This window comes from Nycticebus coucang, chromosome 16 (genome assembly GCF_027406575.1).
Source record: "Nycticebus coucang isolate mNycCou1 chromosome 16, mNycCou1.pri, whole genome shotgun sequence".
In the NCBI taxonomy this organism is placed as follows: domain Eukaryota; kingdom Metazoa; phylum Chordata; class Mammalia; order Primates; family Lorisidae; genus Nycticebus; species Nycticebus coucang.
This window is the reverse complement of record NC_069795.1, coordinates 77,653,559-77,679,016: the sequence shown is the minus strand read 5'-3', so window position 1 is coordinate 77,679,016 and position 25,458 is coordinate 77,653,559. Positions and strand designations below refer to the sequence as shown.

The window sequence follows — 25,458 nt, the reverse complement described above, 5'->3', positions numbered from 1 at the left end:
TTCCGCTCCGAGGTGCGCTGGAAACTTAATCTAGCCCAGCTGGCGGAGGGCGGTTCCGCTTGGGAGGAGGTGTCTACAGGTGACTCCTTAAAGGGACCGCCAAAGTTCGGGTAATCTCTGAGATGATGACCGCGTGGGGACACAGGCTTGGGGAAAAATGAGGAAAGAATAAACTAATAAATCTTATCTTTGCACTCTCAAATGCAATATTACTTGGAATTAATAACTTTTAAAAATCCACTACCAAAACCCTCAAATTCTTACCATATTAACCACTCTCCCCATATAACATGCCTTTTTAATGAAAATTCTCCAAACCTTTTTTTACTGAGGAGCAAACAGTAACTTTTAAAAAATCAGTAAAAAGTAAGGCAACGTAAAGATACCACCTCTCACGCCCGCCCCAATGCCTCTGTTCCTCCCACCCGAGTCCGGACTCCTAACGTTAACAAGAGGCAGAGTTGGCTCCTCAAGTGTGCTTTTAGCGGTTGGGGGTCACTCCCGGGGCGTCAGGCGCTCTTTCCAGCCCAGGTGTTGAAACAGCACGTGTTTACTGACGTTAAGCGGTCTCTCGGAAAGCGTGCCTTGGATCTGGCGTAGGTGAGAACACGTCTCTCTTCAGACACTCCGACCCTTTCTGGCCCTGCGCGCTCCTAGCTCAGGACCGCCGGACACGCCGGTGGGCTAGGACCAGGTAAAAGCCGGCTCTTCCAGGGTCTCCCTAGACCACCTGTAGAGTCTCTGTGCTAATTCCTTTGTCCTCAGAGCTACTTCGGTGGCCGCCCTTTTAAGCAAAGAGGTTCACTTAGGGTGCTGGCTGGGTGCCCCTCCCAGTTTCCCAGCCGTCTCCGGATTCTACTCCCCATTCCAACCTAAAGGTAGCAGCGGGGAGAGCCCCAGGCTCGGCGCGAGCCGCCTCCTCACTTCCCATTGGTTGAGAGCGCCGGGAAAGCGGTCACGTGGGGGCGCGGCACTCCAGCTCCGGAGCCGCCATCTTGGCGGAAAGTTTGGGGGGAGAGCGATTGGGGGCGCGGAAGGAGGCGAAGTTCCGGGGGTGGGGCGGTTGTAGGCGAGAGGGCGAGCGGGCTAGCGGGCCGCGGCGAGTGAGGAGGCGGCGCAGCTCAGGAGAAAGAAGAGGCAGCGGGGGTGCGGCCGCCAAGGGGAGCTCCTCCCCCGTCCCTTCACCGCCTCATCTCGGCTAGCTCCTCGAGCACCGGGCGGGGCGGGGGTACGTGGAGCGGGGCCAGGCTGGGGCGCTGCTCCGAGTGCGGCCGGAGCGCACCCCAGCTCCGAGCGCGCCGCTCTCTGGAACTTTGTGGCGGCGCCGCAGGTGTGGGGGCCCGCGGAGGTGTGCATGTGGGGCGCGAGGGCGTCGTGGAGAGCGGCCGCTGCCCTGTTTGGCCCCCGCTGGAGTAGCCCGGAGGAAGCGAGCGCGGAGAAAGGCAAGCGAGGGGAGGGGGCCCGAGCGGGGCGGGGTGACCAGTCCAGGTGGTCCCCCCGCAGCGCTCTGCGGCCGCCGCCGGCTCAGGGGCCAAGGGTCGGAGCGCCTCTTCACGCACCCGCCCCCGGTAGCAGGTGGGGGGTATGGATACTTGAGCCGGGGAAAAGGCTGCTTCAAATCTAGGCATTCAGCACTTAGTACCCTTTGGGAACCGGGAAGCTTTGGAGGAGAATTTGGGAGCAGGCGTCAGTCTGCTCTTGATTTGCAGGGCACCCACCCCTAGGAAAAAGCTTTCTACTTTGACGGACACTGTTGGGTTTTGAAGCACTTGCTTTCACTTGGGAAAACTTTGGAAGGTGGGCTTTTCAAATGGAACGGAGAGTTTTTCCGATTTCAGTAGGGGGGTTACTAGTTTTACTGCGATTCTGTTCTTTTCCTTAGTTCTTTTTCCTTTCTGATTTGTGTTTTTAAAGGTGTGTGCCTTCTTCCTGCTTCTAGAGAAAAATGCCGGTCCGGAAGCAAGGTGAGACTTTGCTTTGGAACTCTTTGTGGATGTCAGTTGCTATTTATTCCATATGTCAGTTTTGTAATGGCCGTTTTAAGAATGTTTGTAACTTTGACGAGACAGCATAGTCCTAGCTTCATTGCTTAGGGAATCTAATCCTAAGCCGAAGATGGAAACACCTAAATGTTAAACTTTTATTTCTTGACATCTGTCTAGTGATTAGTGAGACAAGTAGGCCACTCCCCCCACGTCTTTAAAAAAAATTTTGTTGAATTGGTGTTTTAGTATTTCATTTTGTCATTCTTACTAAACACTATTTTGTGAGTAACTGTGGGATACTAAGAACTAGTATTTTGAAACACTTAAAATTTGTGTTACAATGACAAATTGTAGATAATCTGCTTTTAGATTATCTAAACATGATCTGAAACTGTGTTTACTGATAGGTTGATCTTTTACTGTCAGTCTGCCATTGTGCATTTATTACAAACTGTTCACCTTCACCCCATTTTCTACTGTGATACATGTTTAAAAGTTCTTTTGATCATTCTAGGGAATAGATGTACATAAACATAGTGACATTGGTTGACCTGGGGGATTTGGGAAACTGTTGAGATTTCTTTCAGAATTATTTTCAGTAGCATGTAGTTTTTTGTTTTGTTTTGTTGGTAAATATGTGATTTTAATCAGGCTCTTTATTTCTTCTCAGATACACAGAGAGCATTACTCCTTTTGGAAGAATATCGTTCAAAACTAAGCCAAACTGAAGACAGACAGCTCAGAAGTTCCATAGAACGGGTTATTAACATATTTCAGAGCAACCTCTTTCAGGCTTTAATAGGTGGGAATTAAAACTTTGTGACCATTATGTGTCAGCTCTGCTTTCTACTTCTTTCAGTTCAATTATTTTAAACTTAAGAGAATAATGTACTTGATTTTCTATGTCATATTCAGTAATTTGAACATCTTCAACAAGTTGTATGTCTTTCATAGGCTACTATCTTTTCCAAAAATATCTAGTAACTAAGAAGCTTTAGGTGTGATTATTTCAGTGATTTGAGAACACTGTTTCACATCCTAGAACTATTAAAAGATGGAGAAGTAGTAGAAATGTTTCAGAACCCAAAAGATAATGTCTGAATTTCTCTTAGCATGTTTCTGTATTTGACTTGTCTTTCTCTGAAGTCCTTGAATATGTTTGAAGGGTTCTGCTATGTTTAAGAACATTCATTCTTTTAATATAGACTTCTGTTTAACTTGGCATTCATAGAGTCAGAATTTTAGTCCTGGAATTGATCTTAGAGATGATCTAGTTTAATAACTTTATTTTATAGACAAGAAAATTAAAACAGTTTTATTCTTAACTGTGACTTAAATTCGAAGTGGTGCAAAAATCTAAATTCTATACCTGATAGTACCATTATTTGAATGATAGTTATACAACCCTTTCTGGGCCACTGTATTAACTGTAGATGTAGGCAATGAAATGTAGCAGTGTGTTTTAAACCTTTTTAAAAAGTAGCTAGATCCTTTTATAAAACAACATCTTATATTTTGTATATAATCCCTGATTTGTACACATATAAAACAAGGTGACCTGCCCCTGGCCCTTTTCTCCAGGTAAATCAAAAATTTATTTGTTCTTTCCAGTTCTGAGAACGAAAATTTTTTTGTTAGTCATCAACTATATAGCACTTTAGAATAAGGCACATACTTTATTGCGTTATATTTATTTCCTCAGTAGCTTCTAAGCAGGTGTACCTTATATCTGTCTGTTGGTAAAGTACTTATTAGTATGATTTGAGGAATACCTTCAAGGCAGTATATGTTGTCAAATAAATTATTGATAAATTGATGTTCCCCACTACATTTTTAGAATTAAAGATTTTTAGGAAGATCACCTGATACACTTGAACAATTAAAAAAAAATTAACATTATTATGTATTTTAAAAAAACAAACATAATGGGCAGCGCCTGTAGCTCAAAGGAGTAGGGCGCTGGCCCCATATGCCATACATGGTGGGTTCAAACCCAGCCCCAGCCAAAAACTGCAAAAAAACAAACAACAATAACAACAACAAAAAAAACCATAGAATACAGAGTATAGTATAATGAAGTGCCTGTTATACATCTTCAAAAATTATTGACATTTTGGTGCTGTTTTTTTTTTTTTTTTTTTTCTTTGCATTGATGGGCATTTTTTACATTTGAATTTCTAAGCTCTGAGATTTAAAGTCCAAATAGATGGTCAAATTGTATTCCTCTGAAAAAATAGCAAAAAAGTAAGGGAAAGATGTTTTTTTAGTTATTTGGTTTTCTAAACCAATGTTAAACCTAATGATTTTCTATTTAGTAGGGTCACTGTTTAGAAGAAAACAGTATGACTTATATTTTCATTTACATGTATAGATATAGGTAAAATGTCTTTTTGTATATGTAGGCTGTAATTTAAGAAAATTAAATGGTTAGTGAAGTAATTAAACAGTATACACTTCTTATATTTCCCACTAGATTGGTGATAGATTTGCTGTGTGGAGGTATTTTTGACATATTCTACCTTGCCTGTTTGGAACGTATTTATTCTTATACATAGTTGATTTTTGATAGGGTTAGCTTTCTAGTTATTAAGTTTATATTTGTGAATCTTTTATCTCTTGTATAATTTAATTGGTCCCGAATTTGCTTTTACTTTGATATTTAGATTTACTTAATTTTAATGTATTACAGGATGTGGTGGTAGATTTTGGTGTAAGAAAAGTAATAGATTATAGGAGTTTTGAAATAGATACATTTAATAGAGGTTCTTGTTTGTTTCCATACTATAATTGAATTAATTGTTGATACTACTGAATTAATAAATGCATTATCTTGTGCTGTTGTTACTTGGTCTGAAAATTTGTTTGCCAGTAAGATTTTCTTTTTGCTTTATACTTCTGGCCATGGTTTTTGAAACAGTGTCATAATGTACTTGAAGTCTAAATTGCTCTAAAGCTAAACTATTTCATTGTGTCCATAGTATGCAGTGAAAATCCTTGCTTAACTGTTTTTTCCTTCAGTAAGTGGCACTCTGTCTTCTGAGCTGTTATCTGTGAACCATTGCATTGAAAGAGACGTTGGTCTTAACTATCAGAGTTTGAAAATAATTTGGTGGTTAGGCTCTTGACTTCCTTAGTTTGGAAATCATTTACTTAGATGATAGTGAGTTAAGTAGCTCTTTGCTTGGGATGCTGTGTGCCATTGGATTTGAAATTGTCACCGTTTACTGATTCTTTGAATTGGTAGTTTGTATAGACTTTTCAGGGTTTTTTTTTTTTTTGAGACAGAGTCTCAAGCTGTCTCCCTGGGTGGAGTGCCCTGACATCACAGCTCACAGCAACCTCAAACTCTTGGGCCTAAGCGATTCTCTTGCCTCAGCTTCCCAAGTAGCTGGAACTATAGGCACCTGCCACAATGCCCGGCTACTTTTCATGTATTTTTTAAAAAGTTTGTGTGGGTCTCTAGGGGTTTAGGTTACAGAAAATTTTTTCCCACCTTCTGCAGTTAATATATAGATTGGTTTTTCCCTATGCTTTGGATTATTCTGAAGCAACATACTGCATTACATGTGTTCTAAGACACCAGTTTTTAAACATTATCTCTGAATTTGGGAAACATTTTATAACTGGTGCATGTCATTTTTTGATAGTGTTTTTGCATTCTTGGTGACACATGAAATAGTGGTACGTTTAATAATTCATAATATTCTCAATTTAATGAAATACAGAAGTATTGTTCTGGCTCTGATACTTAGTAGTATCCTTGAAGGATGGCTTGAAGATTTAAAAATTACTGAAAGCAGAAAAATTTTAATTAACTTTTGAGTTTCAGCTATGTTGTTTCTTTAGGGCTGAATATTTAAAGTTGCATTAAAAAAATCCATGAGCTGCACTTCTGTTTAAAATTTATTCTCAAGATATATCTGATTTAGTCAGATATAGTTAGTAGAAATGGGGATAATATCTGCCTAATTTCACTCCCTGGTTTAGGTGAGAGCAATTTGAAAACTTAGTATATTTGATTTTGTATTTCTGTTTTCTGCGTTTAGTTTTTAAAATTTTGTGAGTAAAGTAGAATGAATATGATTTGATCACAGTCAAAGCCAAAGTATTCAGGTCTGTAGTGGTTTCAGAGCATTCCTGATTCTAAGGTGTCTGGGATCTGAGGTGACCCTGGAGGTTATTTCTTATGGTGTCAGAGAACTCATCTGCTTTCCTTGTGCTCAGGAGAAAATTCTAGGCTTGAGTTCTTGGCTGATTTTAGAGCAGCAGTTCCCAACCTGTGAGTTGCGACCCCTTTGGGGGTCTCCTGCATATCAGATATTTACATTACAATTCATAATAGTAACAAAATTACAGTTATGAAGTAGCAATGAAAATAATTTTATGGTTGGAGGTCACCACAACATGAGGAACTGTATTAAAGGGTTGTGACATTAGGAAGGTAGAGAACCACTGTTTTAGGGACTTGAGTAAATTTAGTCATGTGATTTATATATTTTGTCTGTAATAAATAGCAAGCTTATTTTAATACAGTATTTTATTTTAGTTCTGTAGATATTTCAAAATGAAAGTGGATAATGTTACACTTTTCATTTATGATTTTTTTAGTTACTAGTTCACTTGTTATTCTAATAGTTTTCTAGCACTTACAAACATGGTGCAAGACATTACCATGTCCTTATTAGTAGATAAGTTTCACAAGTGTGACTCTTTTACCATCTTAACTATTTTAAAATGTTAAGTCTATTCATATCTGTAGAACCTTGTCATCTTGCAAAACTGAAAGTCTGTATCCTTTAAACCAGTGTTCCCCAATCTTTTTGGCACCAGGGACTGGTTTCATGGAAGACAATTTTTTCACAGACTGGTGAAGGGTTGAGGAATGGTTTTGATAGGAGTCTGCAAACAATTGATTTATTATGGTCTTTGCAGTCAAACCTCTTTGCTAATGACAATCTGTATTTGCAGCCATTTCCCAGTACTAGCATCACGGCCTCAGCTCCAGCTCAGGCATTCGAGTCTCATAAGGAGCACATAACCTAAATCCCCTGCACGTGTAGTTTACAGTAGGGTTCATACTCCTATAAGAATCTAATGCTGCCAGTGCTGCTGATCTGACAGGAGGTGGAGCTCAGGCAATGATGGAAGAGCAATGGGGAGTGGTTGAAAATACAGATGAAGCTTGGCTGCTCACCTCCTGCTGTCTTGCCAGCTTCCTAACAGGGTTAGGGACCGCAGCTTTAAACAATTCCCCTTTCATCCCACTCCCCAGGCCCTCTTAACTACCCTTTTATTTTTGTTTCAATGAATTTGACTACATTAGCTTACCTGCTTTTTAAGTGTATGCAAAACAAAATACTGGCTAACATTTATGAAGCCCTTTATGTGCTAATACAGGTATCTTATTTAGTCATTCTAATCTTATAGGGTATATATTCACCTGTCTGAGGTGATTTTACTGTTTTAGAGGTTGGAAAACCGAGGCAATTGAAAAATGACCAACCTTGCCCTTGGCTTCAGATACCAAACTGGGGAGCCAGAAATTGAACTCAACTAACCTTGAATCCAGAACTTCTTTTTACCTTCAGCTATTTCGGATGTTCTTTCTCATTTTACTCTGATATAGAACACTAATAACAAGAATGTTTAAGACAGATGTCGATCTGCAAAGTTTTTTTAAGAAATAACAATTATTGCTGTGAAGGAGAGTGTTTATAGTGAAATGAGGTTTATAATGATGGAATTTACACATTTGAAAAGTGTATGTACTTAGTAATCAGAATTTGAGAACTTCTAGCTATAGCAGCAAAATGTCAATGTTTCTTAGATTCCTTTTGCTTTATTTTGGTCCCACTAGCCCATCACTAACTTCTTTTGTGTGTGGGTGTATATGTGTGTGTTTGCGGGAGTAACTTTGAAGGCTAGGTTTGAGCAAGGAAAATCCAACAGGATATGGATCAGACTGTTTACTAAATCTTTATGAAATTGGAGAATTTTATTAACTTTTCACTGGTGGTTTTGATTTAATTAGATTGGTTTATTTGCTAATAGTTTTGCTTACTACTGGCTCTGAAGCGGTGTTTTGATTATGTTTAATCTGGTTGAAGTCTCTTTAGAACCTTGGAATCATAGAGCTGAAAAAGCATCTGTAAATATTTTTTCTAAGCCATTTCATATATGGAGGGTCAAATTTTTCCTCAGTACAGGATCTAGTGGATTAGGTGTTACATTTAGTTGTCATGTCTCGTTGCTCTCTTTTATTCTGGGCACATTTCCTCAGCCTTTGTCTTTTATGATACTGACATTTTTGAAGAACTCAGTTCCCCTACACTTTATTTTTTTTATATAATGTTTCTCATTTGGATTTGTCTGATGTTTACTTGTGATTAGATTCAGGTTATATATTCTTAGGGTTCTACATATCTTCGCATATATGATGTCATCTGCCATTCATCGATGATGTTAATTTTTTCTTTTTTGGAGACATTAACTTTTATTACTCAGGTGTTGTCTGAATTATCAACTCTGTAGTCACATTTTCTTTACTCTTTTGTCTTGTAAGCAATATGTGGGAGAGGCATTTTAACACCATGTACACATCCTGTTCTTCAGCAAAATTTCCATTTATACTTAGCATCCATTGATGATTCTTGCCTGAACTAGTTTGTATTATCATTGAAAAATGAATTTTCTGGGTGGCACTTGTGGCTCAGTGAGTAGGGCCCCGGCCCCATATACCGAGGGTGGCGGGTTCAAACCCAGTGCCGGCTGAACTGCAACAACAAAAAAAATAGCCGGGCGTTGTGGTGGGCGCCTGTAGTCCCAGCTGCTCCGGAGGCTGAGGCAGGAGAATCACGGAAGCCCAAGAGCTGGAGGTTGCTGTGAGTCCTGTGACGTAATGGCACTCTACCGAGGGCGGTAAAGTGAGACTCTGTCTTTACAAAACAAAAAAAAAAAGAAAAAGAAAAATGAATTTTCTAACAGCAGCACTCCTCTACATTTTCTGATAATACTTGGCATTTTATTGTAATCAAGAGCTTCCCTTTGTGCGTCTATCATGGACTTGTAGATTTCTGTTTCCTTTAGTGGCTATCATTTGTTACCATCCTTAATGATTTTTGTGCTCCATAGTCTTGAATTTAGCTAGAGGCGGCCTTTAATGTCCTTATGACATGTCCCCATCATTTTTTCAAGTACTTTCTTAATTTTTGGCATAACAAAGGTGTTCCTGTTCATCTTGTATCTATCCTACACCAGCCATTTCTGGGATCATCCATTTCCCTGGGAAATTCTGGTTCCTTTTTAGTACAAACCTTGTTTTAAGGAATATGCATGTGAATCCTGTGTGGCTGTTAGTCAAATAGTATCTACAGTGTTAAAATAATCTATTTTTGCATACCAATTGGCTTGACATCTTAACTGTTTCTAGTGGATGAAAGAAATTTTATATAATACTTTCTAATTTTATAGATAATATTTCTCTTCAGAGGATAAAGATAAAAAAGTTTTTTTTTTTTTTTTCTTTTTGGAGACAAAGTCTTGCTCTCTTCTCTAGGCCTAGAGTGTGGTGGCATGATCATAGCTCACTGCAGCCTCAAACTCCTGGGCTCAAGTGATCCTCCTGCCTCAGCCTCCCAAGTAGCTGAGACTGTAGGTGCATGCCATTATACCTGGCTAATTTTTTTATTTTTGGTAGAGATAGGGTCTCTGTCATGTTACCCAGGCTCGTCTTAAACTCCTGGCCTCAAGCAGTCCTGTTGCCACAGCCTCCCATAGTGCTAGGATTACAGTAATGAGCTGGCATACCTGGCCCAAAACAGAGTTTAAGAGAAAGCAGAACATTGGTGGTTGAGTAGATTTGACTAGTATATATTTTAGTATAAAAACATCATACTTGTTTTAGTCAGTGAACTGATAGAATTTTTTCCCTCTGAAATGGTAGGGCTATACTTCAGTGTTCCTCAGCTTTCTAATTGCCTTCTCATAACACTCCAAAATGAAATTTATTAGAAAAATAATGCATTTTCTATATAAAACATTGAGATCAGATTACTGTACATAAAGTATCATAAATAAGAAAATACACCAAAGGTAACCACCTACTTTATCCAGGAGGTGAATATCCTTCTAGGATGTTATTCTAAGCGTATATGAGATCTGACAATTAAGTTTTGAACTTGCCACTGTGTGCTTACTTTGACAGCACTATACAAATGGCTTGGTAAGCTTTTGTAACCTTGGTATGTCAGCGTCTCACAACTGTTTGTGTCACCGTGTGGCAATATCTTGGTGAATGGTGTTCATTATTGTTGGGTGTTTTTGTGTGCTGTCATGAGAATGTCAGAGCTTGAAATAAAACAATGAAAAAACATTAAATATCTTGTTAAACTTAGTAAAAGTAGAAGTGAAATCAAAGACCTGTTAGTTCAAGTTTATGGGGCTAATGCTATGAAAAAAACAGCAGTGTACAAATGGATTAAATGTTTTTCTGAGGGGAGAGAAAACATCACTGATGAAGAGAGGTTAGGGTGGCTAATAATGAGCAGAACTGACAAAAACATTGGAAAATTTGTCAAACTGTGTGTCAAAATTATTGACTGACTGGGAGAAGCATAACAGACCAAGTAAACATCAATAGAGAAATAACAGAATCATAACCAAAATTCTTGGCTAACAGCTCATGGCTTTTACATCATGACACTGCACCACCTTATATGGCACTATTCTGTGTGGGAGTTTTTAGCCAGTAAACCAATAACTGTATTGGAATATCTTTTGTACTCATCTGATCTGGCCCCCACTGAATTTTTTCTTTACCCAAAGATGAGGGAAATACTGCAAGGAAGACATTGTGATGACATTCAGGACATAAGCGTAATATGATGACGTCTTTAATGGCCATTCCTGAAGTTCCAAAATTGCACTGAAAGGTAGACTAGTTGCTGGCATCCAAACGGAGTACTTTGAAGGGAACTGTAGTGATATTCAGCAGTGAAATATGGAGCACTTTTTCTAGGATGAGTTCATGAACTTAATTGTCAGACCTCATATGCATACAATTTCAGTTTTCAAAATAAACTTCCTACTCAAAGAGAATTATTCCTACATGAGAATTGACATTTAAAATCAGCATGTAAGGTAAAAAATCACATCGGGTTAAAATTATCCTTGCAGATCTTCAAGGAATTTAATGCTCACTGTCTCTTGTTAACTATAGCACAAGTCTTTTTTCCTCTGGTGGAAAGGAAACATTGTTTCTTTAATTGAGCACTAGATGAAGTTGTTGGCTTGTGTTTAAGTGACCTTTTACACTAAGAACACAACAATAAAATCACACATATCACAGTGTGATACAAGATGTTCAAGTTATGAGAGGCACATGAAAACTAATACCACCTGAAAGAACTCTCCTCCCTTTCAATTTTTTATGCAAGACATTTACTTATTGGGTGGAGTGATGGGTTGCCTTTTTTGCCAGAATTGCTTGTTTTTGTTTTTGTTTTTTTTTTTGCTGGTGGGGGGGGTCTGCAGTTCAATTTGCGTAAATGTGTTTAGTGTGACTCTGTACTTCACATACTGTTCTTATCCCAAAACACTTACCAATGGATGTATTTGCATAGCAATAGATTTGTGCCATTTTAAATGGTTGTTTATGTTATATAGATTTCCTGTAGTTTTATTAATAGTTTTCTAGGAACACTTAGGTTTGTATTCTGTATTATAAACATTTTATTGTATATGCATTTTTGTTTCATATTCTTTAGTATATCCTTAGAACAAACTCCTAGAAATGAATTGCTTGGTCAAAAGGGCTGTGCATTTTAAGGCTTTTAATGTTTGTTAAATATGCTTAAACATGTTTTATTAATTTAATTCGTTAGGCAGTGTATGGAAGCATGACTAATATTCCAAACCATGAATAGTACAGAGTATTATTCATCTTTTTAATATTTTCTGCTCTGATATGTAGACTATACCTTTTAGTCATTTTGATGTTTTTTAAATTTATTTTTATTGTTTTTTATTGATAAATCATAGCTGTGTACATTAGTGCAATCAAGGGGTACAGTGTTCTGGTTTCATATACAATCTGAAATATTCTCATCAAACTGTTCAACGTAGCCTTCATGGCATTTTCTTAGTTATTGTATGCAGACATTTGTATTCTGCCTTTAGTAAGTTTTGCCTGTACCCATTCTAAGATGCACCGTAGGTGTGGCCCCACCCATTACCCTCCCCCCTCCCTTCCCCTTCCTTGGCCCTTTCCCCATAGTCTTGTGCTATAGTTGGGTTATAGTCTTCATGTGAAAAGTCTCTTCTGACCCTGTGTGGATACCCTTGATCCCCTGTTCCTGTTGTTATTGAGTTCAGCTTTTCAAGGCAATAAAGGGAATCCAAATGGGAGCAGAGGAGGTCAAACTCTCCCTCTTTGCTGATGACATGATCTTATACTTAGAGAATCCCAAAGACTCAACCATAAGACTCCTAGAAGTTAACAAAAAATACAGTAATGTTTCAGGGTATAAAATCAATGTCCACAAGTCAGTAGCCTTTGTATATGCCAATAACAGTCAAGAAGAGAAGCTAATTAAGGACACAACTCTCTTCACCATAGTTTCAAAGAAAATGAAATACCTAGGAATATACCTAACAAAGGAGGTGAAGGACTTCTATAAAGAAAATTATGAAATTCTCAGAAAGGAAATAGCAGAGGATTTTAACAAATGGAAGAACATACCATTCTCATGGATGGGCAGAATCAACATTGTTAAAATGTCTATACTTCCCAAAGCAATCTACCTATTCAGTGCCATTCCTATCAAAATACCAACATCATACTTTCAAGATTTGGAAAAAATGATTCTGCGTTTTGTATGGAACCGGAAACAACCCCGAATAGCTAAGGCAGTTCTTAGTAATAAAAATAAAGCTGGGGGCATCAGCATACCAGATTTTAGTCTGTACTGCAAAGCCATAGTGGTCAAGACAGCATGGTACTGGCACAAAAATAGGGACATAGACACTTGGAATTGAATAGAAAACCAAGAAATGAAACTAACATCTTACAACCACCTAATCTTCAATAAACCAAACAAGAACACATCTTAGGGGAAAGACTCCCTATTCAATAAATGGTGTTGGGAGAACTGGATATCCACATGTAAAAGACTGAAACTGGACCTGTGCCTTTCCCCACTCACAAAAATTGATTCAAGATGGATAAAGGACTTAAATTTAAGGCATGAAACAATAAAAATCCTCAAAGAAAGCATAGGAAAAACACTGGAAGATATTGGCCTGGGGAAAGACTTCATGAAGAAGACTGCCATGGCAATTGCAACAACAACAAAAATAAGCAAATGGGACTTCATTAAACTGAAAAGCTTCTGTACAGCTAAGGAGACAACAACCAAAGCAGAGGGACAACCTACACAATGGGAAAGGATATTTGCATATTTTGAATCAGATAAAAGCTTAATAACTAGGATTTATAGAGAACTCAAATTAATCCACATGATAAAAAGCCAACAATCCCATATATCAATGGGCAAGAGACATGAATAGAACTTTCTCTAAAGAAGACAGACGAATGGCTAACAAATATATGAAAAAATGTTCATCATCCCTATCTGTTAGAGAAATGCAAATCAAAACCACCCTGAGATACCATCTAACCCCAGCGAGAATGGCCCACATCACAAAATCTCAAAACTGCAGATGCTGGCATGGATGTGAAGAGAAGGGAACACTTTTACACTGCTGGTGGGACTGCAAACTAGTAAAACCTTTCTGGAAGGAAGGATGGAGAGACCTCAAAGCACTCAAGCTAGACCTCCCATTTGATCCTGTAATCCCATTACTGGGCATCTACCCAGAAGGAAAAAAATTCTTTTATCATAAGGACACTTGTACTAGACTGTTTATTGCAATTCAATTTACAATCACCAAAATGTGGAAACAGCCTAAATACCCACCAATCCAGGAATGGATTAATAAGCTGTCGTATCTGTATACCATGGAATACTATTCAGCTATTTAAAAAATGGTGATTTCCTTCTTAATCTCGTCTGTAACCCATCTGTCCTTCAGCATAAGGTTGTTTAGCGTCCATGTTTTTATATGGGTATGCAGGATCCTGTTGTTACTGAGTTCAGCTTTTATTCCATGATGGTCTGAGAAGATGCAAGGAATAATTTCAATTTTTTTAAATTTGCTGAGGTTAGATTTGTGGCCTAGGATGTGGTCGATTTTGGAGTATGTTCCGTGGGCTGATGAGAAGAATGTGTATTCAGTTTTGTTGGGATGAAATGTTCTGTAGATGTCTGTTAAGTCCATATGTTGAATGGTTAAGTTTAAATCTAAAATTTCTTTGCTTAGCTTCTTTTTGGAGGATCTTTCCAGCACTGCTAAAATCTCCAACTACTGTGGAACTGGAGGAAATCAAGTTGCTCATGTCTGTTAGAGTTTCTCTTATAGAGGTGCGTTCTGGTTGGGTGCATAAATATTAATAATTGAAATCTCATATTGAGTATTACCTTTAACAAATATGAAGTGTCCATGCTTATCCTTCCTTATTTTGGTTGGTTTAAAGCCTATTGCATCTGCAAATAGGATTGCAATGCCTGCTTTTTTCTGCTTTCCATTTGCCTGGAGTATAGATGACCATCCCGTCACCTTGAATCTATATTTGTCTTTTAATGTAAGATGCGATTCTTGTATGGAGCAGATATCTGGCTTGAGTTTTTGTATCCATTCAGCCAACCTGTGCCTCTTCAGGGGACAATTTAAACCATCCACATTAATTGAGAATATTGATAAGCCTTTTGAGAGTCCGGTGGCCATTTTTAATCCTTTTGTGACTGTGGAAGTTGGAATTTGATCTCAATTTTCCGAGTGGGTTTACTTTTGTGGTTGGATAGGTCTGAGAATATCCTGGAGAGCTGGTTTAGTTATGGCAAATTTCTTCAACATGTGAATGTCATTGAAGTATTTAATTTCTCCGTCATAAATGAAGCTCAGTTTAGCTGGGCACAGGATCCTGGGTTGAAACTTATTTTGTTTTAGGACATTAAAAGTCGATGACCATCCTCTTCTAGCTTCAAAGGTTTCAGCAGAGAGATCTGCAGTTATTCTAATATTCTTGCCCTTGTAGGTGATGGTTTTCTTTTGTCTGGCTGCTTTCAGAATTTTCTCCTTCGTATTAACTTTAGTGAAATTGATTATGATGTGTCTGGGGGATGTCTTATTTGGGTTGAGTCATGCTGGAGTTCTGAAACTGTCTGCCATCTGAATTTCAGAATCTCTTGGCATGTCTGGAAAGTTCTCCTTCATAATCTCATGGAGAAGAGACTCTGTGCCTTGTGAAGCCACTTCGTCACTTTCGGGGATCCCTATAAGACGAATATTGGTTTTCTTTGAATTATCCCAGAGTTCTCTGAGAGAGTGATCTGTTTCTGCCCTCCATTTCTCTTCCTCTTTGAGAGTTTGGGCGCGTTCGAAAGCTTTGTCTTCAATGTCAGAAATCCTTTCTTCTGCTTGTTCCATTCTGTTACTGCGTGATTCTACTGTGTTTCTCAGATCTTTGAGGGCTGCAACGTCTTGTCTCAATGTATCAAAATCTTTGGTTATTTGGTCTTTGAATTCATTGAATTCTTGAGATATCTTTAGGGTTATTGCTTGGAATTCTAATTCAATCTTATTTGCTATCCAAAAAGCAATTCTGAATTCGATTTCTGATATCAGCTATTTGTTTGTGCATGTGATCTTGTGCTGTGTCTGCCCCATTGATCTTTGGGGGAGTTGATCTACTCTGATTATTCTTATTGCCAGAGTTTTTCTGTTGATTTCACCTCATGATTGTTTTTCACCATTGCCTCTGGCTGTCCTCAGAGTTGGTGAGGTGTCTCTCCAAGATTAGATCCCAGTGGGATTACTCTATTGTTGCTGGATCTTTGTAGGGAGTGACCCTGTGTAGTTCTTCTGGGGCTGCCCCAGCCACTGAGTTCTGTTTGTTGAAGCAGCTCCGGAGTGTGACACATCCAGATCCAGCAAGAGGGCGGAAGGTGGTGCATACGGTTCTGGGAGTGCCTGGCGCCCAGTGACTTTGGCACAGAGAGCCCAAGGCTCCAGCAGTCTCTTGCGTAGGAGAAGGGCTCCGCGCAGCGGCAGGGAGGGCTCCGGAGGGCACATGCCTACCAGAGTCCCTGGCTAGACGAGCCAGCAGGTGTGGAGGCAGGGAGGGTATAGGAGAGAGGATGCAGGGTTGCACGACTATTGCAGTTCCTGGTCATGGCATGCGGATGCCCTGCAGGCTTGGGTTGGGGGTCGTGGCGCAGGTCTTATGGAGGTCCAGGCAGTGCTAAGCCCAGGAGTTTGAGGTTGCTATGAGCTGTGACGCCACAGCACTCTACCCAGGGCAACAGCCGGCTCCAGTGTGCCAAAACCGGCTTTACTCTGCCCCTGAGGGTAAAGGCTGTAAGGCAGCTCAGTCACTAGGTTACTAGCTGCTGCCCGATCCTTGCTGTGCGACCCTGAGGGCGGAGCTTGCGGGGGGGGGGCAGTTCTCTCACAGTGGTTCCCCGCGGCCCACAGCCGAACACTATTAGCTTCCTCCTGCTCAGCAGCTCAGTCTGGGGCCCTAGACAATGCCCAGAGTTCTCTGTACTCCTGCTCAATCTCTCCCCAAGGCAGTTCAACTGAGTGCCAAGTCCAAAAGCACTGAACAGTTCACAGGTAAGGCTTTTCCCGTTTGCAGTCTCACTGGTGCTTGTACTTACAGCTGCCCGTGGGATTAGGTTGATCAAACACATGCAACCACTTGCCAGTTTTCCACTGTTTTTGTCCTCTTGGGGTTCAGAAGTCCCTTGCTGACTCCCTTCTCATGGTCTGGAGGTTGAGAAGTCCATTGTCAAGACTTGGACAAAGTTTGGGTGTCCCGTGAGGGTGCCTTTCTGCTTCCAAGATGGCTACCTTGTTTCCCCAAAAATAAGACATCCTCCGAAAATTAGACCTACTTACAGGAAAGATAAGACGTGCCCCGAAAATAAGACCTAGCGCATCTTTGGGAGCACACCTTAAAATAAGACACTGTCTTATTTTTGGGGAAACAGGTACTGTTGCTGCATCCTCTGGACCAGGCGTCCTCAAACTTTTTAAACGTGGGGCCAATTCACTGTCCCTCAGACCGTTGGAGGGCGGGACTATAGTTAAAAAAAAAACAACAAAACTATGAACCAATTCCTATGCACACTGCACATATCTTATTTTGAAGTAAAAAAACAAAACGGGAACAGATACAATCACACCGCCTCATGTGGCCCACGGGCCGCAGTTTGAGGACCCCTGCTCTGGACCCTCTGGAGGGGAGAAACTGTGTCCCATTTTGATGTTTTACTGTACACTTCTTTGATTAAAGAAAAAACTAACAATGTAAGAAAGTCCTTTGATTATTTTAATTTCTTTTGTCAGTTATCTGTTCATGTCATTTGCTCCCCCCTTCCCCTTTTTGCCTTGGTGTAGAGGTGTAAAATTTGCATGGGGCATTTTAATTATGTCAGCCATGTAAGTTGCAGATAACTTTCCTTTGTCGTTTTTAAACTTGTATTTAAAAAAAGATTCATTTATATGCGGTTAATTTGGTATATTTTTCTTTTTGCTTTCTGCCCTTCGTATCATGCTTAGAAAGTCTATCTCCGATATTATAACCCCCAAGGTTATTGTAATCTATGTCCAAGATTATGAAAACATTTACCTGTGTTCAAGACTTTTATTTATTTTTTTTTGAGACAGAATCTCACTATGTCACCTTCGGTAGAGTGCTGTGCCTTCACAGCTCACAGCAACCTCTAATTCTTGGGCTAAAGTGATTCTCTTGCCTCAGCCTCCCTAGTTGCTTGGACTATAGGCGCCTGCCATAGCGCCGGGATATTTTTATTTTTATTTTTATTTTTTTTTTGTAGTTGTCATTGTTGTTCAGCTAGTCCGGGCTGGGCTCGAACCCGCCAGCCTCTGTGCATGTGGTTGGCGCTGTCACCTCTGTGCTACAGGTGCTGAGCCAAGACTTAAAAAACATGTTAATTTTTAATACATTTGGAAATCATTTGGATATAAAGTATAAAGCCTAATTTTTAACATAAATTTGTTATTATGATTCTTACGATCTTTTATACGTTTTGTTGTCATCCTTTTTTTTCTTTGGAGACAAGAGTCTTGCTCTGTTGCCCAGACTAGAGTGCAGTGGCATCATCATAGCTCACTGTAACCTCAAATTCCTGGGCTCTAGTGATTCTCCTACATTAGCCTCCCAAGTAACTGGGACTACAGGCACGTGTTACCACACCTCGTGAATTTTTCTATTTTTTGTAGAGATGGGAGTCTCGTTCTCACTCAGGCTGGTCTTGAACTCTTGGTCTCAAGAGATCCTCCCATTTAGCCTGATAGGTAAGGATTATAGGCATGAGCCACTGAACCTGGCCAATTCTTTGCACACTTAAAAAAATTAATAGACTTATTTTTTCAGCAGTTTGAAGTTACAGAAAAATTGAGTAGAAAGTACAGTTTTCATATCCTCACCTCTACTCCCCTATTATTAATATCTTGCATTAGTATGGTATATTTGTTACAATTGATAAGCTATTATTAATATATTATTATTAAATGAAGTCCACAGTTTACATTAGGATTTACTCCTTGTGTTGTACATTGACAAATATGATATAAAAACTTGTTTTAAAATGTGTATTCACCATGGCAGAATCATACAGAATAGTTTCACTACCCTAAAAATCTTACAGGCTCCACCTATTCAGTCTCTTTTGCTCCCTCCTCCCTCCACCTGAACTCTTGGAAACCACTTATCTATTGTAATATTTACTGTCACTATAGTTTTACCTTTTCCAGAATGTCATATAGTTGGAATTATAAGTATGTAGTCTGTTGAGATTGGCTTTTTTTTTTCCCCCCCCACTCAGCAATGTGTTTTTCGGGTTCCTCCGTTCTTTTTAATGGGTTAATAGATCACATCTTTTTGTTCTAAATTGTATTCTGTTGTATGGGTGCATTACAGGTTTTTTATCTGCTCATCTGTTAAAGGGCATCTTGGTTGTTTACAAGTTTTGTCAATCATGAATAAAGCTGCTATAAATGTTTACATGCATGTTTTATGTTGACTTAAGTTTTCAATTCATTTGAGTAAAAGTCAGGGAGCACAATTGCTGGATCATGTGGTATGAGTATGTTTGACTACCCTGTACACTCCCAGTTTCTTAACATTTTCATAGTAAAGATTTAAATTTAGAATTGAATGCAAGTTAAATACTTCTATAGTTTTTAAGAAATTGCCAAAATGGTCTTCCAAGGTGGTAGTACCGTTTTGCATTCTTGTCAGTAATGGGTTGCTCTAAGCTCTTGCCAGCATTTGGTATTGTCAGTGTTTTGTATTTTCGACATTTTAATAGACACATAGTGGTGTCTTGTTATTTTAATTTGGAATTCCTTAGCGGAATTTGATGTAGAGCATCTTTTCATATGCTCATTTGCTCTCTCTGTTTACTTTGGTTAGGTGTCTTATCTTTTGCCCATTTTTTATTAGATTATTTGTTTTCTTATTGAATCTTAAAATAAATTTTTATTGTATAAGTTAGATATAATCTTTTATCAGAAATGTTTTTAACCTATGTTTTCTCCCTGTCTGTGTCTTGTCTTTCATTTTCTTATTTTCCCCATCAAAAAAAATATTTTCCCATAGATGAGAAACATCACCTCTGTTATATTAAATTACAACATATTCTTGGGGTTGTTATTCTGATCCTGAGTTAGTATTGCCTTATTTCTTTAGTTTGAGAAATGTTTTCATGGTTTGTGAGTTTCTTGTTCAGGATGATATAAGTTGTCACCAAAAGCTAGAAAATTTCTTTCCTTATTCGAAAATTCCCTTTCTTGAGGAATCCACCCTTTTTTGAGGATATTTCTGGAATTATATACTTCTCCTTAACTCTCATGGTTTGTAAACTGTGACTTCAAACAAAAAAATAACAAAGGCAATGAAAACTTTCTACTTAAAAGAAAATGCTACATTTGGAGACTTTTAAAATAATGTAATCTTTCTTAAAGATTTCCAAAGGTTTTTTTTTGATACAAGTGATTTTGTTCTGTTCCATTGGACTGTCTTTAAGTTTTAATTTTTGAGAGTTTCTTAGTGTACACGATGGAGCTTTTTGTAGCCTCATAATTTAGGTATTTCTTGTTTAGGAACTGAACTTGTAGGGATCTAGTTTAGTCCAACACAGAGAAAACACTTGCCAACTATAAATGGAAAGTAGGAAAAAGACTGAATAAGACCGATCCATTAGGTTTCCATAAAATTGTAATATTTTTAGTTGTGAAGCTAAAATGTAGTTTTTCCCTAATACATATTTTAGCATTTTTGCATTTGTTTTTTGTTCTTTCTTTGCTTGCTTTTGTGCATCATTATCTTAAAAGGAAATAATTTTTTTCAGGGTAGTAAATAAAAATGTAATCAATCATTTTAATTACGTGTCTGGTATATATCTGGGTGAGCTCCCTGGATCTTCAGTGAACATGGAGTCATTCTTATTAAATGGCAGTCCTCATTGACTATCCTGTACACTCCGAGTTTCTTAACATTTTCATAGTAAAGATTTAAATTTAGAATTGAATGCAAGTTAAATACTTCTATAGTTTTATTGAAGGACCCTGTCATTTTATACTAGATAGTAAATTTGGCAATTTCTGAATAATAGTATTGTAGGATGTGACTTTTGAAGCATTTGTTGTTTTGCTGTAGTTGCATTTTGTTTTTCATAGCGTTTATATAAAATTATGAGTAGCCATTATTACTGAATTAGATATTGAAACACATATGAAATGACTTATGTAAACCAAAATTAAGAAAGATATTTTTGTTGTCTATCAGAGAAGTGACGAATTTAATTTGCAAATTTTTGTACACATGTTTAATATGAGAAATTTAAAATACATGCTTAAGCTTCTGTAACACCTTAAACTATAGCCATTAATTTTTTAAAAACATCTATCTTTTTAGGGTTTTTAATCGGAAAACCTGAGGTGTTATGTAATTTTTTTCCTCAATTTTCTCTGTCTCCTAAAGGCATTATTGTTGTGTCAGAGGTCACCTTTTAATTCTTTTATTCCTTTTACAAACATTTTTTACTCCATTTGTAAACATTGAATATCTAAATCTTCAGAGTAAACTCATTCATTATTTTCATAAGGTTATTCTTCTGAGAATAACTTGGATTTTTAGGTTTTGACCTGTTAAGTGAATATTCAGGAATTGAGAGATTGGTGTGTATGATACTGGGATTTACCATGTTTGTTTTTGGTCTTCCATTTAACTTCTGTGTGGGTAGTAACTTCTGTTTTACTTAGGCTCGGTACTTTATAGAACTCAGTGTTACACTCCCAATTTAGAAATATATAAAGACAAAGTGGAAAATCTTATTTCGAATCCTAGAATGTCATTTTGTAGAAATACTTGTCATGATCATAATTAACCTATTGTTGGCTAAATTACAGCTATATAAGTTATTGTTAATGGTCTGATTCTCTTCTGGCATGTAAAATGGATATTAACTGTAAATTCCAAGGACTGCTGATAACATGGGAAATATAAAATACTTTGGACTCACAAGAAAAGCTCAGTCTGTGTCTGCATTTTTCCCAGAGTGCCCCCTTTTTGATTAGATGCTCCTTTGAAAAATCTTATCTGAGTAACAGAAGGAATTGGTGTAATGGGGGGAAAGTTTCTGAAGAAATGTTATTATGCTATTCATCACTAATGGTCTTAAAGCACTCTAAAGATGAAGAAATGTGGGGTATAAATTAAATGAAATGTATAAAGTATGGAATGTTTAGTCAGCATCGAATATGGGTCAAGATTAAACATGATGTGTGCAGTATGTATTTTTTAAGGAAAGTGATAATAATTGTTACATGCTACCATATCAGAGACTTCACCACACTGTACATGTATTACCAGTAGTATTTCAGTATTTTTGGTTTTAGTTAGCCAAATATGGTAATTAATTTCTTTTTAAGTTGGGAATTTTCTGTTGATATCAGTTACCCTAACGTCAGTAAAAAACAAACAAACAAAAACATATATCAAATCTCATGCCTTTACCCATTTCAGATCTCCCCTAGACTCTCACTGAGCTTACTTTTTTATTGTGATAAAATTTGCCATTTTGACTATTTTTATGTGGTCACTTCAGTGGCACAAAGTACATTCACATTGTTGTGTAGCCGTCGCCACTCTCCTTCTGGCAGACCTTTTTCATCATGCCGTACTGAAACTCTATCCATTAAGCCAGGCATTCTCAAACTTTTTAAACAAGGGGCCAATTCACTGTCCCTCAGACTGCTGGAGGGCTGGACTATAGTTAAAAAAAGAAACAAAAAACTATGAACAAATTCCTATGCACACTGCACATATCTTATTTTGAAGTAAAAAACAAAACGGGAACAAATACAATTCACACCGCTTCATGTGGCCCGCAGGCTGCAGTTTGAGTATGCCTTCATTAAGCAATAAATCCCCATCCCTTCCTTCCTTTGGTGACCACCGTTCTACTCCCTGTCTTTAGGAATTTGACTACTCTGGGCGCTTCATTTAAGAGGAATTATATAGTATTTATTCTCTTGTTTCTGGCTTATTTCACTTGCCATAATGTCTTCATGGTTTAGTCATCTATGTTGTAGAATGTATTGAGAATTTCATTCCTTTTTAAAGGTTAAATAATATTCCCTGTATTTACCTGTATGTATCACATTTTATATAAAGGTTTAATGCTTTCAAATGAGAAGAAGTATAAATTATTCTGGCTAAGTGTTATTCATGACTACTGTGAATGATTCTTCACAGGATAATGCCTACCTTTACTGTTAAATAATGATTTCTCTGCTCTTTAAAAAAACTACCCAAAATTGGCTCAGCGCCTGTGGCTCAAGCAGCTAAGACACCAGCCACATACAGCTGACCTGGTGGGTTCGAATCCAGCCCGGATCCGCCAAACAACAGTCATGGCTGCAACCAAAAAATAGCCAGGTGTTGTGGCAGGTGCCTGTAATCCCAGCTACTTGGGAGGCGGAGGCAGGAGAATTGCTTGAGCCCAGGAGTTGGGGTTGCTGTGAGCTGTGATGCCATGGCACTCTACCCAGGGTGAACAGCTTGAGGCTCTGTCTCAAAAAAAAAAAAAAAAGCCCTACCCAAAATTATACCAGTAAGTGAATAAAGAACTAGGAGTGGTGAATCTAAACATTAAATAACTGTTACTCAGAGCTTCTGAGTAGCCTGAATAAATCAGTGCTAATATAATTAAGTTCATATAATTCCAGTTGTTAGCAAAGTAATTTTGATCTTTTAAATTATCCTGTGCTCTTACAAGTAAATTTATGTTTTCTTCTGTTTTATCATGACTTTGTTTTTAAAATAATAAAATATTTAGCTTTCTTCTTTTATGTATTCATACTGGAGGCTATCTAAAATCTCTTCTAAAAAATAAAAACTCTTCTAGTTCTTTGATTTTTAACTTTTTTTTTCTTTATGTTTTGCTTTGGGTTGGAAGGGTGGTTAATATCACTTAAGGGGTTTGCATTCCTTGACTGGATATTGGTGGTAAAGATATACAATATCAGTAATGTCTTATATCTGCAGAATTCACAGTAATGATATTAATTTAACTATCATCTTTTAGGAACCTATACACTTAATATACTATGCTCAATCCTTGTAACAATTCACTGTGATAAGAGGCAAGTTACTAGAGGTTAAGTAATGTGCTTATACATGTAGCTAATTGGTGATGGAGTTTGAATTTAAACTCAGCAGTGACTTTGAAATGTAAAAATCCCTGTGAATTTTAAAGAGTGCCCAATAGGTTCTGAAATGATTGTGACAAAATGAAATGAGCAAATATTCACTATTTACGTTGTATGATTGACTTATTTTAGTAATCTAGAGTAAAAACTTTGCTTTTGAGTTATGTTATAGTATTGCATAGTATATAATTAGAAAATACAAATACTTTTGAATTATTCTTTTCCTTTATTCACCTCTAGATATTCAAGAATTTTATGAAGTGACCTTACTGGATAATCCAAAATGTATAGATCGTTCAAAGCAATCTGAACCAATTCAGACAATTCAGTCTGTGAATACTTGGGAAATTTCCAGCCTTCCAAGCACTACTGTGACTTCACAAACACTGCCAAGCAGCCTTAGCCCTAGTGTAGAGGTAAGATAACATTTTTTTTCTGAAGCTGTTTTTCAGTGGTCAATTTATTTGGGCTACTAAGTTTTTTCATTTTATTAAAATGATACTTTATAGGCTGGGCATGGTGGCTTATACTTGTAATCCTAGCACTTCGGAAAGCAAAGGTGGGAGGATCACCTGAGCCCCGGAGTTTGAGACCAGTCTAAGCATGTAGGCAGACCCCATCTTTACAAAAAGTAGAAAAACAAGTTAGGTGTGGTGGTGTACTTGCATTAGTCCAGCTACTCCTGAGGGTGAAGCAAGAGGATTGCTGAAGCCCAAGAGTTTGAGGTTACAGTGAGCTATGATGATGGCACTGCACTCAAGCCCGAGCAACAGAGCAAGAAAGACCCTGTCTCAAAAAATAAAAGAATAATATTTTATAAAAATAGATATTTTTTGAAATATCATTTATGATGGAATAAAGAGAGTGGGGTTAAAAATATATTTGAAAAGAAAAGTTCAGAATCTCTGTTACCCTTGTCTTAAAATGTGAATGGTATGAGGTTTGAAATACTTGTCTTAGGCTATTAAAAAGTACTTTGCGTGATAGACCTCAATAAAGCTCCATGTATGTGATAATTAAAATTGAAATTGTTTTTTGAAAAGATGATTTTTCCCTGGTATTCTTTCCTATAAATAGAATATAATTTTGTGGTTCTGGGTTGTTGGTTGGTTATTCAAGGATTCCCTTTTTATTGGCTTAAAAGATTGCATTAAAATTTACTGGAAACTAATCAGTAAACCTGAATGTCAACATTGGTTTCTACATTTTTCTGTAGTTAAAACTATCTATTTCTATACTGAGTATTTATAACTAACTTAGTAATATTCTTTTTTGTTGTACTGTACTATCGCCAATAGAGGTGGATGCAGATATATGAAGTGTTTTGTAATGAGGATTCTGCCTAAATCATTTGAAAATGGTTGGTTGTCTGAATTTGAATCTAGGCCCTTTTTTTTTTAGTATTAGTGCCTGGAAAATTGAAACAACTTCTCTTTGGTGAGTTATAAATCAGAGGAAAGTGGTGATGGGCAGCAACTAAGTAGCACTTTGGTAAAAGTTAAGTAACATAGAACTATAGAATTTTAAAGTAGGAAGAATCAGAACACATTTAATTCCCCTTGCCCTTCATTTTTAAAAAAATGAGGAAATCGAGCTCCAGAAGAAAATGACT

General features: G+C 37.8%; 1 protein-coding gene across 18 annotated transcripts in view; it reads left to right on the top strand.

Moving 5' to 3' along the window:
• Positions 1-1,078: 1,078 nt before the first annotated feature.
• DLG1 (discs large MAGUK scaffold protein 1) overlaps positions 1,079-25,458 on the top strand; it is a 354,406-nt gene continuing 330,026 nt past the window's right edge. For all 18 annotated transcript variants that reach the window (XM_053565047.1, XM_053565043.1, XM_053565042.1 and 15 more), the window contains exons 1-4: positions 1,079-1,442; positions 1,915-1,964; positions 2,656-2,787; positions 24,087-24,262. In XM_053565047.1, coding sequence (XP_053421022.1) covers positions 1,946-1,964; positions 2,656-2,787; positions 24,087-24,262 — 327 coding nt within the window. In that variant the 5' untranslated portion in view covers positions 1,079-1,442; positions 1,915-1,945. The remainder of the gene's footprint in view (positions 1,443-1,914; positions 1,965-2,655; positions 2,788-24,086; positions 24,263-25,458) is intronic.